General features: G+C 41.9%; 1 protein-coding gene across 8 annotated transcripts in view; it reads right to left on the reverse strand.

Annotated features, from left to right (window-relative positions):
- CFLAR (CASP8 and FADD like apoptosis regulator) overlaps window positions 1-17370 on the reverse strand; it is a 45055-nt gene that overhangs the window by 10816 nt on the left and 16869 nt on the right. For all 8 annotated transcript variants that reach the window (XM_069486079.1, XM_069485813.1, XM_069485579.1 and 5 more), the window contains 7 exons: window positions 14896-15307; window positions 12257-12362; window positions 10097-10232; window positions 9177-9262; window positions 6155-6209; window positions 3199-3248; window positions 2381-2462 (listed from right to left, as the gene is read on the reverse strand). In XM_069486079.1, coding sequence (XP_069342180.1) covers window positions 2381-2462; window positions 3199-3248; window positions 6155-6209; window positions 9177-9262; window positions 10097-10232; window positions 12257-12362; window positions 14896-15257 — 877 coding nt within the window. In that variant the 5' untranslated portion in view covers window positions 15258-15307. The remainder of the gene's footprint in view (window positions 1-2380; window positions 2463-3198; window positions 3249-6154; window positions 6210-9176; window positions 9263-10096; window positions 10233-12256; window positions 12363-14895; window positions 15308-17370) is intronic.

A 17370-nucleotide genomic window follows, 5' to 3' on the forward strand; every position in this document is an offset into this window, starting at 1 on the left:
TTCTCTCTTATCAAGTCCCTGTCCTCCTGCACTCCAGCTTTTGTACTTAGATTCTCCTTCTCTGCCAAGCCCATTTAGACTGATGACTGGTAGGAGTGGTCTTCCCAGCTTTCCATCTGGGTATGTCCCCAAGAAGTTGCTGCCTTTCAGGTTATGGCCTCCACTCCAGCCTGCCACCACCTGTGGGGATGTGCCCCGCTCAGCCTTGGGCCCAAAGCAGGCCTTCAGTTCCCTGGTCCCTCACTCGTCTGAGATCAGGCTCCATGTACTGAGCACAAAAATATGGCAAGTCTTGCTTAGTAGTTTGTAACTAAATTTTTAAACAAATTGGCAGGCTGGATGCAGTGGCTCACACCTGTAATCCCAGCGCTTTGGGAGGCCAAAGTGGGAGGATTACTTGAGGCTAGGAGTTGGAGACCAACCTGAGCAACACAATGAAATGCTGTCTCTACAAAAAAATTTTTTAAAAATTAGCCAGGCGTGGTGGTACATGCCTGTAGTCCCAGCTACACAGGAGGATTGCTTGAGCCCAGGAGTTTGAGGCTGCAGTGAGCTATAGTCACACCATTGCACTTGAGCCTGGGTGACAGAGTGAGACCCTGTGTCTCAAAAAAAAAAAATTAATTTAAATTAAATTAAATCAAATCAACAAAATGAGAATGTAACGTTAGCTGGCATTTAGTACATGCTTACCATACGACAAGCACTGTGCTAAGCTCTTTTCAAGTATGAATTCACTTAGCTCAACGAGCCTATGAGGTAGGTCCTGTTATTAACCCACTTTACAGATGAAAAACTGAGCCTTAAAGAGACTAGGAAAGTTGCCCAAGGTCACAAGCTAGAACCTGGCAGAGCCATGACTCAAACCCACGCAGTCGTATTAAAGGGCTCAGCTCTGCCCATACTCCTGTAATGCAGAAAAACACAAATATGCATCCAGTCCCTGCCCACAAGAGGCCCACAGCGCAGCCAGGGAAGCAGGCACAGACACTGGGTTTTAGCCACAAAAATCTTAGTTTCTCAATTCACAACAGGGCATAGCTTTTGCTTTATGATCCTCTTAACAGATAAACGTACAACTTCTTACAGTTGAGAACTTTTCTGCTGATGAATGAAACAAAACTGACTACAACTAAAAGTGGAGGACAATTACACAATCTCTTTTAAAACTGGAAATGACTCATTAAGAAAATACTTTCTCATTCTTACATGGGTACTAATGGCTAAAAAGGAAAGGACACTTATCTATAGCTAAGGAGACAGCACTTCTCATATATAACCAAAAATAGGATATGAGAAATCCTGGGAAATTCAGTTTCGTATTTGCTAATTTGACCTTCTCTTAGACTCTCTACTCATAAAATTCCCCATGGTAACATTCTAAGTAAGTCTATAAGGTAGTTCTGACTCATTCTAAAGGAATGTGGAGAAGCTGTAAAACTGGCAATGTAATGATCAATCCTCTCAAGGAAGAGATAAATAATTAAACAAAGCGTTCTTCCCCTTATCTGGGCTCTGCTCATTGTCTTTTGATGCATCACCAGTGATTCAGTTTGAGTCAGGCATCCAACAACAGGGCAAAAGAATCAACGTGGATCCAAACGATGGTGACACACAGGTGGAACAGACTCAGGCCAACACCCAGAGGAAGGGGCAGCAGAACTAAGTGACAGACTGTTGGGACAATGGCCAAGGCTCTCTATGTGAACTCACATTTATTATCTTTTTAACTTTCCCCAGGAAACTTTTGTGGTCTAAGGTGAAATGACAGGGCACCTGATAATATCTGACGCCAGAACGCCTTCCATTATTATAAATGTCCCTCTGGATCTCGGGACTCCTCCCTGCCACAGAATCCAAGACAGAAAGGCAAGCTAAAGCTCACCACCTTTCACAAAGTATGCCAGAGACAATGCTGTATGTTCCCCAAATCCATTTCATTTTCCTCCTGACACACAGCTAGACTAATCTCTCCGTGTCTACTACATTTAGGGGGGGCCGACCACATGACTGAGTTCTGACCCATGGGATGGGTAGGAAATGATGCACATCACTTTCAGGCCCGGCCCCTAAAATCTCTCACGAGATCCTCCATGCACTCTCTCTCCCCACATCCACTAGCCAGATGCAGAGGACCCTACAGAAAACTCTAAGATCGCAGAAGATGATGGAGCCATTGAAGGACCACGGGGCACAAAGCTCCCCCAGCCCAATCTACACTAGTCTGTGACATGAGTGAGAAACAAGCGTCCACTGTGTTGAACCACAGATTCTCACAGTGGTTTGTTACAGCAGCCAGTGTTGACCACTCCGATGGACACCACTTGCCTGATAGGGTCGCACTGTGGGGCACCAGTCAGTCTGCAGCTTCCACACCTACCTGCATCATTGCCAATGCAATCGATTATCAGGCAGACTCCCAGGGGCTTGCTCTGCATTCTGTATCTCTCTTCAGGTATGCGCTAGAAAGGAAGGCGGGGATTGTTAAAGACTCCAGACACGCTCTGTTCCTACAAGGTCCCATCCACACTGTCTCTTCTTTTGGGTTTCCTCAACAAGCAGCCCTTGGGCAGATGAGTCACTCAACAGACACAGCCTGAAGTTTCCCATCACAGCTGACATTTCCCACTAATATCAATTTTTTTCCTTATTAAGGTAATGTGCTTAAGACAAGGTAGTTCAGTTTTTATTTAATTGTAATGAAAATTGGAGCCTCTTTTCCCATGTCTTCATTTAGCAGAATAAAGAGAATTTGAAACTGAGAGAAAAGACAGATCCTATGTCTCCACAGTAACCTGAAGGTATACAAGTGATATCTTTCCAAACCAGTACAAAAGGGAGGCCTTTTATTGCCTCTTGTTACAGAGAAGAGGTATCGGCCTAAGAAAAAGCCAGAACAAGTCAAAGTTCAGTGAGGTGTCACTGCCTGCTTCTATGTGCAGCAGTCACTCAGCTGAGACGAGAGGTGCCACTTTGGAATTAGGCTGTATTCCAAAGTTCATAAATGCAGTGCACGCTACCATCTTTCTCTTTGCTACATCCAGCGTTCCCTCTTAAATGAGTTCTCAGAAGAACAACACTCTCCACATCCCATCATCGCAAAGAATTCTTAATGGACAGATATTTTTAAAGAAATCAGTGTTCTCTATATGTACTGTGCATACAATACAATACCAAATCAGATCATTTATTCCATACCTGAGGCAAAAAAGCTCCGGATTCCTGAATGGATGTCTTCACTGGTTCCCCTGGGGAATGGGAGAGAGAAATCATTTACAAAGCTGAAGGAGAATGAAGTCCACTCCCACGCTGGCTGAGTTTCTATCACAGCTATTCTCTTCCTCTGTGTTCTGCAACTCTCTCTTCTTTCCCCAGCTATGCTCACCCCAAGGTTCCAATCTTGCACTGAAGAACCTGACTGACAAGAAAACACCAGTCCCTGTGCTACACAGGGCCTATGTAGAAAAGCTGTCTAAAGTGAGGACCAGGTGGCTGGTAGGTTTTTAACCCAGTAGGGAGAATCTAATAACCTCACCACCTAACAACACTGATAGCTTTTTTATGTGTACTGAAACTGTTGTCAACACCTAAAGCAAACAGCCTTTGCAAGGGAAAGCTTATGTGTGTTTGCTAGTTACAGAACAGGTGGCCATGTTTTCATAGTCCAGTGATACTGAGAGATCATAAAATAAAATGTCAATGTCAATATGGGACAATGAGCCTGGCAAATGTAGATGAGCCTCAAGTAAATTTCTAGATAAATATGACTTGATTAGACCAGGGAGGTGGAAGAACCACCAGTTTTGAAGCCATAAAGGGGTGGCTCAAATCCTAGCACTATCACTGATGAGCTCTTGGACAAGTTATTTCCTTGAGTATCAGGGGTTTATTAATCTCTGAACTAAATACAGTAGCTCCCCCTTATCTATGGGGAATATGTTCCAAGACGCCCAGTAGATGCCTGAAACTGTGGATAGTATTAATATCAAAGCACATATATATATGTAATGTTTTCTTCTATATAGGCATACCTATAATAAAGTTTAATTTATAAATTAGGCACAATAAGAGATTAATAACTAATAATAAAACAGAACAATTATAATAATATATGGCAATAAAATTTATGTCAATGTTCTCTCTCTCTCAATATCCTATTGTTCTGTACTCACCTGTTTTCTGATCATGGGTAACTCTGGGTAATGAAAAAAACCACAGAAAGGGAAACTTTGGAAAAGGTGAAACTACTGTATACTAATATCTACCTTAGAAGATTGTTGCAAAAGGACAAATAATATCTAAAGACAGGCAAACAAAATGCCAGTTTTGTTAAGGTTTGAGGGAAATGAGCACTTTCAAATGCTAACATTGTCTAAGTTGAAACAGTCTTTTTTTTTTTTTTTTGAGACAGTCTTGCTCTGTTGCCCAGGCTAGAGTGCCGTGGCGTCAGCCCAGCTCACAGCAACCTCAAACTCCTGAGCTCAAACTATTCTCTTGCCTCAGCCTCCCGAGTGGCTGGGGCTACAGGCACCCACCACCACGCCCAGCTAAGTTTTCTATTTTTATTAGAAACGGGGTCTCGCTCTTGCACAGGCTGCTCTTGGTCAGGCTGGTCTCGAACTCCTGAGCTCAAACGATCCTCCCACCTCGGCCTCCCAGAGTGCTAGGATTACAGGCGTGAGCCACCACGCCCAGCCAAAACAGGCTTTTTAAGACAACTGGCAATATCCTTTAAGCCAACATTCTGCTTCTAGAAATTTATCCTAAGGAAATAATAGAGCATGAGTGTGAAAATGTATGCCAAAGTACACCAGTGATTTTTAATTCCTATGCAAATCTATCAGGTCTCCTATCTTCCCTTTAAATAGACTTCAGAATGCTAATTCTCACCGCAGTGTTTTAAGAAACATGTTGTGACTTCAGGTATTAATTTGTTTCTCAAATAGCTTTTTCCAGAGAACAGAATTTTAGGTAGAGAAAGACAGGCATGAGCTTCACCATGTGGCTAATCTGGGCAAAAGGTTTCTCGGTTTCCAGGTGCACAGAGACAGCTGAGCCATAAGACAGCAGCAAAGGGCCTGCCACACAAAGAAGGCCACTGCCCTATTCAAAACATCCATAGGCCAGGCGCGGTGGCTCACGCCTGTAATCCTAGCACTCTGGGAGGCCGAGGCAGGCGGATTATTTGAGCTCAGGAGTTTGAGACCAGCCTGAGCAAGAGTGAGACCCCATCTCTACTAAAAATAGAAAGAAATTATAAGGACAGCTAAAAAATATATATAGAAAAATTAGCCGGGCATGGTGGCGCATGCATGTAGTCCCAGCTACTTGGGAGGCTGACACAGGAGGATTGCTCGAGCCCAGGAGTTTGAGGTTGCTGTGAGCGAGGCTGATGCCACGGTACTCTAGCCTGGGCAACAGAGTGAGACTCTATCTCAAAAAAAAAAAGAAAAAAAACATCCATGATCCCCCACTGCACACAGGACAAATTCCAAGCCCCTGGGATGAGACTGAAGCCCTCCATGGCAGTCCACCAGTCCCAGCTTCCTGAAGCACAACCATCCGCTTTAGCAGTGTAAGACAGTCTCAGCACTCACTTAAAAGAGGACTCAAGACAAGGAAAAGAAGTAAACTTTTTAAAAGCGATGTGATGGGATCAAGTGCTGATGTTTTAAGAAAGAAGACAGATCATCCAGGTTGAAATGACCAGGTTTTTTAATTGTATTTTTTCTTTCTTTTTTTAGGGGAGAAGGAATATCATATATAGAGTATCTAGATTTATTAAATGGGCTAAAAACCCATTTATAAACCTATTTAATGTTTCTTCTTCCTGCCTCTAGCTATTTGGTTTACAATGGTTCATTATCATGGTTGGAATAAAGTTTCACATGGCCTAGTTATTGCTCCATTTCAGGTATAAATGTCACATCTCTTAAAAATACAGCCAAGAGGATGAAGCTGATGGAGTAAGATGGTGTTTGAACTTAAATAAGTTAATGCCAATGAATACATCTTTGATTTTAACTTCTTTTTATTTTAAGAGCTTACTTAGAATACGTAGACAAAGGAAATGGCCAACTCAAAAAATGCAACGTTTTATACTTGAATTAACAAGCATTTATAGAGAATGAATATAAAGAAAAGTTGATCTTACTTTGAATGCCACGTTGTTCCACAAGTCTTTGTTCTTTACTTCTCCCATTCTGGAGCTTTAAATATAAAAAACAAGGCCACACTCCCTGTTAGTCTTTTCAGAGGTACACTATATATTACACCTCTTTAAATACCTCAATAGGATTCTTACCCAGGAAAAAAATAAAAATATCACCTTCACAGTTAAATTAGCTCAAAAAGAATAGCAGGAGCTGTTAACCCCATAAATCCCACATTATATTGCCAAAAAACAAGGCAATTCTTTTAAAAAGTGCAAATATAAGGAAAGTACAAATATGCTAAACTGGCAAATTAGAATATTTCAAAACAGCTCAATAAAACCAGATGTTACAGTATAGTATAGTAGCTCTAATAGCTCCAAGTTAGAATAAGCAGTTAGAACATGAGATTGACATTCAACCTGTTCCTTTAACACAGGGGCAAAGTACAGTATGGTTAAGAGTGGGAGTTCCAGGCCAGACAAACCTGACTATGAATCCTCTGCCACTTAACGAGCTCTGGAACCTTGAGCAAGTTATTTAACCCCTCTGTTTCTTCATCTGAAAAATGGGGCTGGTAATAATACCTACCTTTTAGATTTTTATGAAGATTAAATGTACACTAAGCACTCAGCACAGTGCCGAGCACGTGGAAGTATGTAATAAATGTCCAGTTATTGCTTTTCTATAATTGCCTAGCTACACATAAACCACATGTGGGCCTGGTTCTTGATAATCAAGAATTCTTTATAAACCACTTCTGAGAGCTAGAGTGAGATTAATCAGAGAATGAAAGATTGAACCGACCCTTTCTCTTCTCAGATGACAGGTCCTGTATAAGGTACACATACCACATACTGTCAACCATCTGATATGCTCAGCTTTCAAAGGACAGTTCTCTTCTGAAGCTGTCCTAGCCAAAAAAGAGAAGTACACTATCCGTTAAGCTGTGTCTGTAGCTAAGTCTGTGTAAAGACTTAAAGAAAAACATATAAATTGCTTTTTCTAAATTAAAGAAAAACATATAAGTTGCTTTTTTCACTAATAATCAGTGACTTAGCCAGAAGTTAATCATAGCAGATAGAAATTGGTCCCCCACATGGATGTATATTCACTTTTATGTATTATTAGAGATAGATAACTTCAAATCAAAGCTGGATTTTAAAAGCATTATATTGCAGTCATATAACTTTTTTATTCTATAACATCTTGGTATTCTGTATCATTTAATCCAACTGTAATTTTTGAAGTACTTCTGCAGCCTTTTTTTTTTTTTTTTTTTTTGAGACAGAGTCTCACTTTGTCACCCTGGCTAGAGTGCAGTGGCATCATCACAGCTCACTGCAACCTCAAATTCCGGGGCTCAAGTGATCCCCCTGCCTCAGCTTCCTGAGTAGGTGGGACTACAGGTGTGCACCACCATGCCTGTTAGGATTATAGGTGTGAGCCACTGTGCCCTGCCCACTTCTGCAGCCTTGCATGAGTTAACATCTAGGTATTTGGCTCCTAAATCCTGTGAGAAAGTCACCAAATTCATACGCCATAGTGCCTGCTAGTAAATGAATGAATGAATGATCAGGGGCACATATTAAATATAGCAAATTTAAGGAGATTGATACGTAAATCATATGAGTTTCCAACAGCCTACATGGTAATGAATTTGCTTACCTTCATTTAAAAAATAGATACATAATAATAGAAATATGGCATTTTTTAACTGTATATTTAAGAGTAACAGCATAATTTACATTAGACAATAGCAGAGAAATCCCAGAAAATCTGGATCTGAATCCTCAATCTACTTTGTCTCATGATTTGGTATAGAGACTCAGAAGGATAAAAGGAAGCATACTGGGTTCTTTAAAAAATGAAAGAGACATCTAAGCTATGGCATGCCTAGTAAATAGTTTATAAGGTATATCATGGTGTAGTGAAAAGAATATGGACTGTGCCCAGCTATGCCAGTATTTGGAGGTGGACAATTACTTAATGTTCCTTAGGCCTAAATTTTCTCATTTTGTTCAGTGAGTTGCACAATATAATCTTAACATCTATTTTAGCTCAAAATTCTATTGCTCAGTGGTATCTCTTGCAGCTCCTATTTTCCATGAAACTATTTATACTGCAGGAGTAATGTTTTCATTACATACTTTTATGAAAGTATTTATAATTTAACCATAAAATTTGTACTCTTGTCTAAATCCTACAACTCCACCTACCTTTATGTGAGGATGAGGGTAAGATTACACCAAGATTGAACGTCTCAAGGTAAAAGATTAACCAAAGAACAATTCTGATGGTACCTTGTACCACCTACTACTAACAAAACACCCACAAGTGACTATGTGATATTTATATTCATGAACAACAAAAAAATCTTTCATGTCATCACTAAATAACAAAAAACTTTTGCTGAAATCATTAAAATTAGCCCAGTAAAAAGGCAAATGCACAGAGAAGTGAGTATAAGGATATTTATTTGGTGCCATTTTGGTAACAAAAGATTGAAAACAATTAACAGAAAGGGCTAAACACATTATATCACTGGAAAACAGAACCATGTATGATTAAAAGTAATGATTAAATAGAGGTAGTTCCTTATTAATCATATGGAACAACTAAGAATTTACAGATCAGGACAATGGACACAGTGTGCTATCATTTGTACAAGAGAGGAAAACAAAATGAAATATTACATGTCCATCTCTGGATAGTTACAGAAGGAACTGGCTAACAATAGCTGCTTCTGGGGAAAGGAACTAGGGGGTCAGTATTATAGGGGTTGGAAGAAAACATAATTTTACAACCACTTTTAATACATTTTGAATTTTTTACCCATAGGCATGTCCTATCTATTTTCATTTTAAAAGGAACAAATGAACAAATGCCCAACTGTATACATAGGCACACATGCAAACATACATGGAAAACAGTAAGGCATAGCTGCAAGAATACATTTTTTTTTTTTATCAAAGCTCTGAAACTGTTTCACGCTGGGATTTCACACATTTGCTCCAGACTCACCCTGAGGTTATACGAAGGATCCTTGAGAGTCAAGTTTGTGAGAGACCCTGGGAGAGCATTCTTATAACTTGTCCCTCCTTTTTGAGCTATAAAGCAGAAGAGAGGTGCTGAGTTAAGATTTATAAATTGTTATCAAATAAATCTTCAACAATGGCTCAGTCCCAGGTCAATCACCATCTTTCAAACTACCCTAAACTTTCCAGCCACCTTATGGAATTCAAAATATCACATCAGATGACTCTTCCACCGACCATCATTAAGAATGGACCCAAAATGCTACTCCTGGTTCTTAATCTTGGATCAGTCATGTAGAGTGTGTGGGGGTGGAGGAGCGCTCTGCAGGTCAGTGGGTCTCAGCCATGGTCTTTCGTCTGTGACACTATGGTGGCAATGAACTGTCAGCAGAGCCAATGCTGAGGCTGAGGCTCAAAACAGTGGGGCCTGGAGGATTTAGGGGAGAAGGCCAGTGAGTCTGGTCCCCTTTATCAAGGGAGAAATTGAAGGTGCCCTTTTCTATGAGGTGATTTTGTGAAACTGGGGACACACTCAGGGCTGCTCTGGGACCCTAGTGACATTATCCAGAGTTGCAGTAAGTAGGGTTCGGCATATACTCAAAAGCCCTGAATGTCCACAGCTCTGCCAGCCTGTGCAGAAAATGGGGGTGCAAGTTCTTCCTTGAAGGCCAGAATGTTAAGAACTGCTTGGCAGCATTTTGCGGAAATCATGAACAAGGGGCTATGGAGTCAACAGATCTGGGATGCGAAGAATATAAAGGCATATGATCTCTAGCCACAAGCTAGAGGGAGCTGTGGCCATTCAGGTTCTGTTTCATCCACTTATCCAACAAATGAATCCCAACCAACCACACGTACTGTGCACAGGCTACTTGCTTTAGACCACTGAGAGGTCAAAATTCTTACCAGACTGCTTGTACTTCTGGATTTTTGTCTTCAGGTCTATTCTGTGAATGTTCTTTAGGCATTTTTCTAATAAATCCAATTGATCTGGAGCAACCAGATTTAGTTTCTCCAATTCAACCACAAGATCCAAGAAACTCTAAAAGAGCCATCAACAAGAAACAAATGTTAGTAGAGCTGACTAATAAGCCTCAAGTGCAAACCCCAGGCCATGTGATTTACAACAGTAAGAGAACATGACAAGGTGAGCCTTCTCAATGACCTTCAGTGACCCTAAACCAGACATCTCTAACATGAGCAAATTAGACTCCTGAATGTTACTCAGAACAGAGGGGGTGGTCATCAACTTCCTGGGTTGGGGATAGACACATGTGCCATGTTATGTCATCAAGGAGGACCGTGAAAGAGCAAGCCTAAAAATAAAGCCTCTTGAATTCATTCTCTCCAAAAAGGCCAGGCTGGTGTTATACTGAAAAAGTCTAAGAGCGTCCCTGAAAAAGGGAGAGAGAAGGTGGCTGGTGAAAAGGTTTTATGAGAAAAATCTCAGTCATACAGTTTTAAAGTTCCTAAAATATTTGAATCAATGCTGGACGTTACAACTCATTACAACTCATTCCGACTCAGGGGTGAAATCACAAGGTTTCAGTATTTTGCCATTCATTTACTTTGGGCCACAGGGATTGCGAAAGAATTATACTTCAGAAACAGCATTGCTTGGCCAGGCTTTTAGTTTTATTTCCTTTGCCTTTAACATTTTGTTTTGTTTTGTTTTGTTTTTCTGAGACAGAGTCTCACTCTGTCACCTCACATAGAGTACAGTGAGATCATTATAGCTCCCTGCAGCCTCAAACTCCTGGGCTTAAGCCATCCTCCTGCCTCAGCCTCCAGAGTAGCTGGGACTACAGGCACAAGCCACAATGCTGGGCTAATTTTGCTAATTGTAGTAGAGCATGGGGTCTCACTCTTGCCCAGGCTGGTCTTGAACTCCTGGTATCAAGTGATCCTCCCACCTCGGCCTCCCAGAGTGCTAGGATTAGAAGCGTGAGCCACCAACATGTGGTTATTGATGAGCTATCTTTATTTTAAAAAATAATAATCATAATTAAATATATACAAATGGTTGAGAGAGAATTAGGGGAAACCCAAAAAGGTGTGCTATCTTTCATTTTCCCTCTCAGTGTGCATTTGATGGTAGGAGCATACAGTCACTCTATATTTTCAGGTTTCAGAAATGAAACTATAATCATTTAGGAACATGAGGAAATTCTCAAGCAATGATGTACCAGAGTCCTTACAGCTGCCTGGTCCATGGCTTGTTAGGAACCAGGCTGCACAGCAGGAGGCGAGCGGTGGGCAAGTCAGCGAGCGAGGGAAGCTTCATCTGTATTTACAGCTGCTTCCCATCACTGCTTACATCACCACATAAGCTCCTGAGCTCCCTCTAACCCCCAACCCCCAGAACTGTGGAAAAAATATCTTCCATGAAACTGGTCCCTGGTGCCGAAAAGGTTGGGGATGGCTGCCTTGGAGGCAGGCCAACCACTTTGAGGACCTACTGTCTATACTAGAGACCCAAACATTTCTTGGCCTTCCTTAGGTCAGCAGTACCATGTAGGACCAACTGGAATTTCAATACTCTTCCAGCAATCATAGCATCCCTGAGATCTTCACCTCTTACCTGGTTTTCAACCCCAAATCTCTACTTTTGCCATTTCCCACATACATCAGTTACAAGGACCTTCCCCTACCCGACTTCCACATGCAGCCTAATGACCCCATACTGACCTTGAGCTAGCTGAGGAGAGACAGATGGCAGCAGGAAAGCGTGGACTAACACTTCCTACCTGTCTCTACTCAACACCTGCAGATGGGACTTCCTACCCCAACCCCACAGTCTGTCTAACCAGGGAGAGAAACCGATATATACACCAGACCTATGACTTTTACAGAAATAAGGATAAAATCCAAGAATGAAAGAAACATCCAAGGCAACACCAGAAGATATCCTGTTTCTTCTTAATTCATAAACCAATTCTCTTCCCATCAATGTTATTATCAAAAAACTACCACAGATGTCTGACTGCATGCTTCCCTCTCTCCACACCGTAAGGAGCAACTTCTGATAGGCTCCTGGGGACATGGACCAAGAAAAAGAAAACTTACCTTGTCTTTGGATGTCTTGCCTCGGCCTGTGTAATCCTTCATGAGGAAAATTAATGAAGACACATCCGATTTATCCAAGTCCTCACCAATCTCTGCCATCAGCACCCTATAAGTCAGGTAAGTTTCTTTAGTTAATGTAGACTCTTGTCCTAATGAGACCTCCAAGAGCCCGTGCCTCTCTTATACCAATAATTGGTTAAAAGACTAATTCTTGGCCAGGTGCAGTGGCTCATGCCTCTAATCTTAGCACTTTGGGAGGCCATGGCAGGAGGATTATTTGAGCTCAGGAGTTTGAGACCAGCCTAAGCAAGAGCGAGACCCCGTCTCTACTAAAAAAAAAAAAAAAAAAAATAGAAATTAGCTGGACAACTAAAAATATATAGAAAAAATTAGCCGGGCATGGTGGCGCATGCCTGTAGTCCCAGCTACTTGGGAGGCTAAGGCAGAAGGATTGCTCGAGCCCTGGAGTTTGAGGTTGCTGTGAGCTAGGCTGATGCTACGGCACTCTAGCCTGGGCAACAGAGCGGGACTCTGTCTCCAAGAAAAAAGACTAATTCTTTTCTGTCAAGGAGCTGCTATAAAAAAGAAAAAAAAAGAAGAGAAAAAACACCAGTTCTTGATCCCCATGTGAATGCATCCCTCTCCCATAAAACAGAAAGCTTAGATCACCCCAGGAAGAGATCTTAAGGGGACTCAAAAAAGAAATTCATCCTTACTTCTGTTTTCAATAGGAGATGGTATCTCCCTTGCCAGCTAACAGCTTCTGAAAACTCAAGAGAATGGAAACTTCCCTAAAGAATCCCCTAGCTCCCCAACAAGTTCCAATGAAATGAGATAAGAACCCAAATGACTAACATAAAAGACAGAAATAATATTCAAAGTGGCCTTGTCAAAGCAGCCTTGACAAGCTCACAGGTGCTGATCCAAGGACCATACGTTGAATCATAAGATGCTAAAGGAAAGAAACACCTGTGATATCCTGGCCCACTTCTGAATTTAAAGGATGCAGGTGTCTGGATCATGGGGAGTCTGATTTTAGATGTCTTTGTCTAGAAAGCTCCTTCTGACTCGCTCATCTCTGCTCCAGCTGGAGCTACCACCACACTTTTTATTTATTTATTTTTTTAAGGAAATACACTTTGAGGACCAACCACTGCACTTTATCAGGGCTCCTAGAATACCTCGTGGTTCACACTATTACTATGTCATTGTCATCAAGATCATTTTCCCAATTAGACTCTCAGATTCTTGAGGATGGGAAATTCTTTATTCATTTTGCCCTGAGCTTACCAAAACACCTGGCACATGCCAGTACACGGCGAAGCCCACTCACCAGATGAATAAATCTAGCACTCCCCTTTAACTGCCCAGCCCCCTTTCCCAGATGCCTGAAGAATAATCTCCACCCACCATAGCAAGGAAACGGGAAATGGAAAGAGTGCTCTAACCCATGCAAGGAAACACAGTCAGTGTCTCCCAGAGATTCTAAAGATGACTGACATCATAAGTGATGGTTGGATAGGTGGAAGATGGTCAAGAATAACAACAACGATAATCATCCCTTGCATCTGTGGAGTGCTTTGCAGCTTTAAAAAGTACTCCACGTAGTAAATTATCACAACTGATGCTCACAACAACTTTGTGAAGTTGGGTACTATTATCCTTTGCTTTACAAGGAGGAAAACAAAGGTCCAACCAATGTTACTGATTGGCCCAGCCTGCATGGTCCATAACTGGTAGTCTGAGGATTGGAACAGGCCTTCCAACTTCAAGCCTCATATCCTCTCCAAAGCCCACATTGCTTTCAGCTTTCTTTAGTATTGTTCTTAATAATATAAATCATCTCCAAATATACATTATTGCTATATCAAAAGGCTAGTAGTGGTCTGGAGAAAAAGGAAACACCAATTTAAGCTTACAAGTTATCTTCCTTTCCCCAGAAACTCAGCCTTTCTGGTGGCTTCTGTGGCCCTTTCAACCTCTAAGCACCATGTGACTAGGAGAAAGAACAACTCAAAGGCTGTCTGAACTAACAGGGGCTCCAGTGGCCGTTCCCTTTTTGAACTAAAGGGGGCTTAGAGGTGGTTAATTGAAGAGATGTTCAGTTTGGACTCCCCAGATCCTCTGAGGGCAGGAACCGCAGGAAGGGAGCCCACCCTGATGAACTTCCTAGGCAGGAGAAGGACTGACGGGGATTCCAAAGAGATGATGGAATTCTACAATAACAGGAAGATTATGTGTCAGACTTGTTATTTCCTTTCTCAGTACAGGAAGTTGTCAAAGACTAACACCACAGAAAATCAGCTAGCAAGCGCCACTGCAGACATCACGCTGTCAGAGGCTGGCCAAGAATTACTACCTCTTAGTTGTTCCTATCTTTCTTCATTTCTCATCATTCTATCCTTGAGGCAAACACACACCATCTGTCCCTTCTGCGTTCATATGGTCCCGATTCCTTTAAGGAAGCATGTTTTAAGAATTCAAAGGCAGGAAGTGACATCACATGGCAGCTGGGTCAGTGAGAGAGAGAGTCATGCGGCTGCTCTGCTTGCCGCCCTCCTTTCTATCATCCAGTAAAGTCAAGACCCCTCCTTCCCTCCCTCCCGCCAGGCCAGCCTTGGGAAGAGCTGATGAATTACCTATAGTCCGAAACAAGGTGCTGGTGCTTGCGCAGGAGGCTCTCCACGGCCGTTCTGTCCATCTTCAAGATCCGCTTGAGCAGGTCAAAGCGCCTCACTCTGTAGAGCAGCTCGGCCAAGCCCTCGGCAGACAGCTTCCCTCTCTCACTTAAAATATCCAGAAGCTCCCTGACATTCGGCGGAACCACGTCTGTAGCAACATCCCGGCACAAAAAAAGAAGCATCTCCTTCTCGTCTTTGTCAAGTGCCTCTTCGACCTGATGGATGACCTCGGCAGACATCGTGCACGTTGTCATTTCAAGGCAGTGGAGCAATACAGCTTTGAGCCAGTCAACAAAAGGCCATGAGGCTGTCAATTTCATTTCTGGGGGCTTTCTTCATTTCTTTCAGAATCCTTTCCAATGAAGGAGTGCTGTGGTTAAAAGGTAATTTTTTTAAAAAATCCTCTTATCAAGGTAACTTATGCCAAAGAGTCAAAGGACGGGCCCTTCCTTTCTTGCTGATCTCCCTAACCCTGTAGATTCAATTCCTATCGTTAAGTCTACAGAAAGGGATCCTCTCTAGGCAAAGCCAAAAACCAAGACTAATTAAAAAACCAAGAAAGACAGAGAAGAAAAACCTACTTTTTAAAGGAAATGAAACCAGAGACAAAATTATCTCCAAAAAACCCTGCATGCCTTTTCACAGTTTAGCAGAATGGAAAGCACAGTAAAGGGAAAATTACAATGGGGGAGGTTAATGACTAAGTCACAATATATGACCTTAGTGGGAGGAAGAGGGAAAAGCCCAGTGATTAGACATGCAGATTAGATCAGAGAAACTTGGGTCATAGGGGTTAACTCCCACTGTCAGTGACTTCACCCACGTGGGCTTGAATGAGGGGACCCTCTCTGCAGTGTACTGTGCAGAGAAAAGAGGTTTCTGTCCCTCTGCCACCCCCATTTCCCAGTTGCTGTCCTGCTTCACAGCCCCTCACTCACACCTGCGAGCAGAAGCCTCTGCTGCCCCCCTCAGGGCTCCAGGCCCTTTGCACGACTTCATCCTGAGTGCTCACAGGACCTGCCACCACCTGAACAAAGGCTTTGTCAAGCTTTGATCAGGTCTTCAGACCCTGAGCCCCATGGAAGCACCAGAGGCCCCCGACTCTCAATACCCTGTTACATGGCAGCAATTGCCAGCAGCATTCCTGACGGTCTCAGGGGAAGGCAGGGAGACAGAAGATTAAGGCAAGATCTCACTCCTAGGGTGGCGCTTGGGTGGGCGGGGTGAGGTGTTCAAGCCATGGGTGTGTTCTTAATTGCTTCCATTGGAACTCAACATATTTTCCTTCAAAATTTCAGATGCAAGTGGCAGTCACTGTCTACTCTTAAGTTTTATAGCTATAATTTATGTTAAATCAGTTCTTATGTTCTGGGCCAGTAGTTTATCTATTCCTACAAACATTTCAGGTTAAAACCTAATCTTATCAAAAAATAATTGGAAACAGAACCCAATTGTAAGTTACTAACAGTTTCTTTGTATTAATGTACAAGTATATTTATATATTTTCTAGCTATATTTAGTGAAAGGAGCACTGAATCTATTTTATGTATTTATGTACAGTACTGGCCTACAAAAGATTTGGGGCATTTTACAATAAAACACACAAATAGAAAAATTTTATACGAGAACAAGGGGAAAACATTAGGTTAGAAATTTGAAATGGGGTGGGAAGACAGAGAATACAATACAAATATGTAGGCTAACAGGGCCTAAACAGATTTTAGTAGACTATAAATTTATCCCTGCGCTTCCTGGCAGTCAAAGCATAAAGGGATACATGGGAGGTTAAATAGTTCTTACTATCAAAACAAAGAAAAATAAAATAGTTTCTTAGAGGAAGCACAGTTTTCCTGGAGTTCAAGAGTTCCCCATGAGTTCTTTACTGTCTGAAAGTATTCAAGTTCCACTTAAAGTAATTAAATACTTTAGTAAAGTAATAAAAGTTGCAATTATTACTAAATGTAATAAAGTTATATTTATTTCAAATTTTATATTTTAAAATTTTTAAGTATTATATTTTAAAATAGATCATTCATATCTTTCACACTGGCCTTCCCCAAACCAGTCTAAATCGGTAAGCTCTTACCAAAAGTAGATATTTTTTTTTTTTTTTTTTTTGAGACAGAGTCTCACTCTGTTGCCCAGGCTAGAGTGAGTGCCGTGGCATCAGCCTAGCTCACAGCAACCTCAAACTCCTGAGCTCAAGCGATCCTCCTGTCTCAGCCTCCCGAGTAGCTGGGACTACAGGCATGCACCACCATGCCCGGCTAATTTTTTCTATATGTATTTTTAGCTGTCCATATAATTTCTTTCTATTTTTAGTAGAGATGGGGTCTCGCTCTTGCTCAGGCTGGTCTCGAACTCCTGAGCTCAAACGATCTGCCCACCTCGGCCTCCTAGAGTGCTAGGATTACAGGCGTGAGCCACCACGCC

This window comes from Eulemur rufifrons, chromosome 1 (assembly GCF_041146395.1).
Source record: "Eulemur rufifrons isolate Redbay chromosome 1, OSU_ERuf_1, whole genome shotgun sequence".
Lineage (NCBI taxonomy): Eukaryota > Metazoa > Chordata > Mammalia > Primates > Lemuridae > Eulemur > Eulemur rufifrons.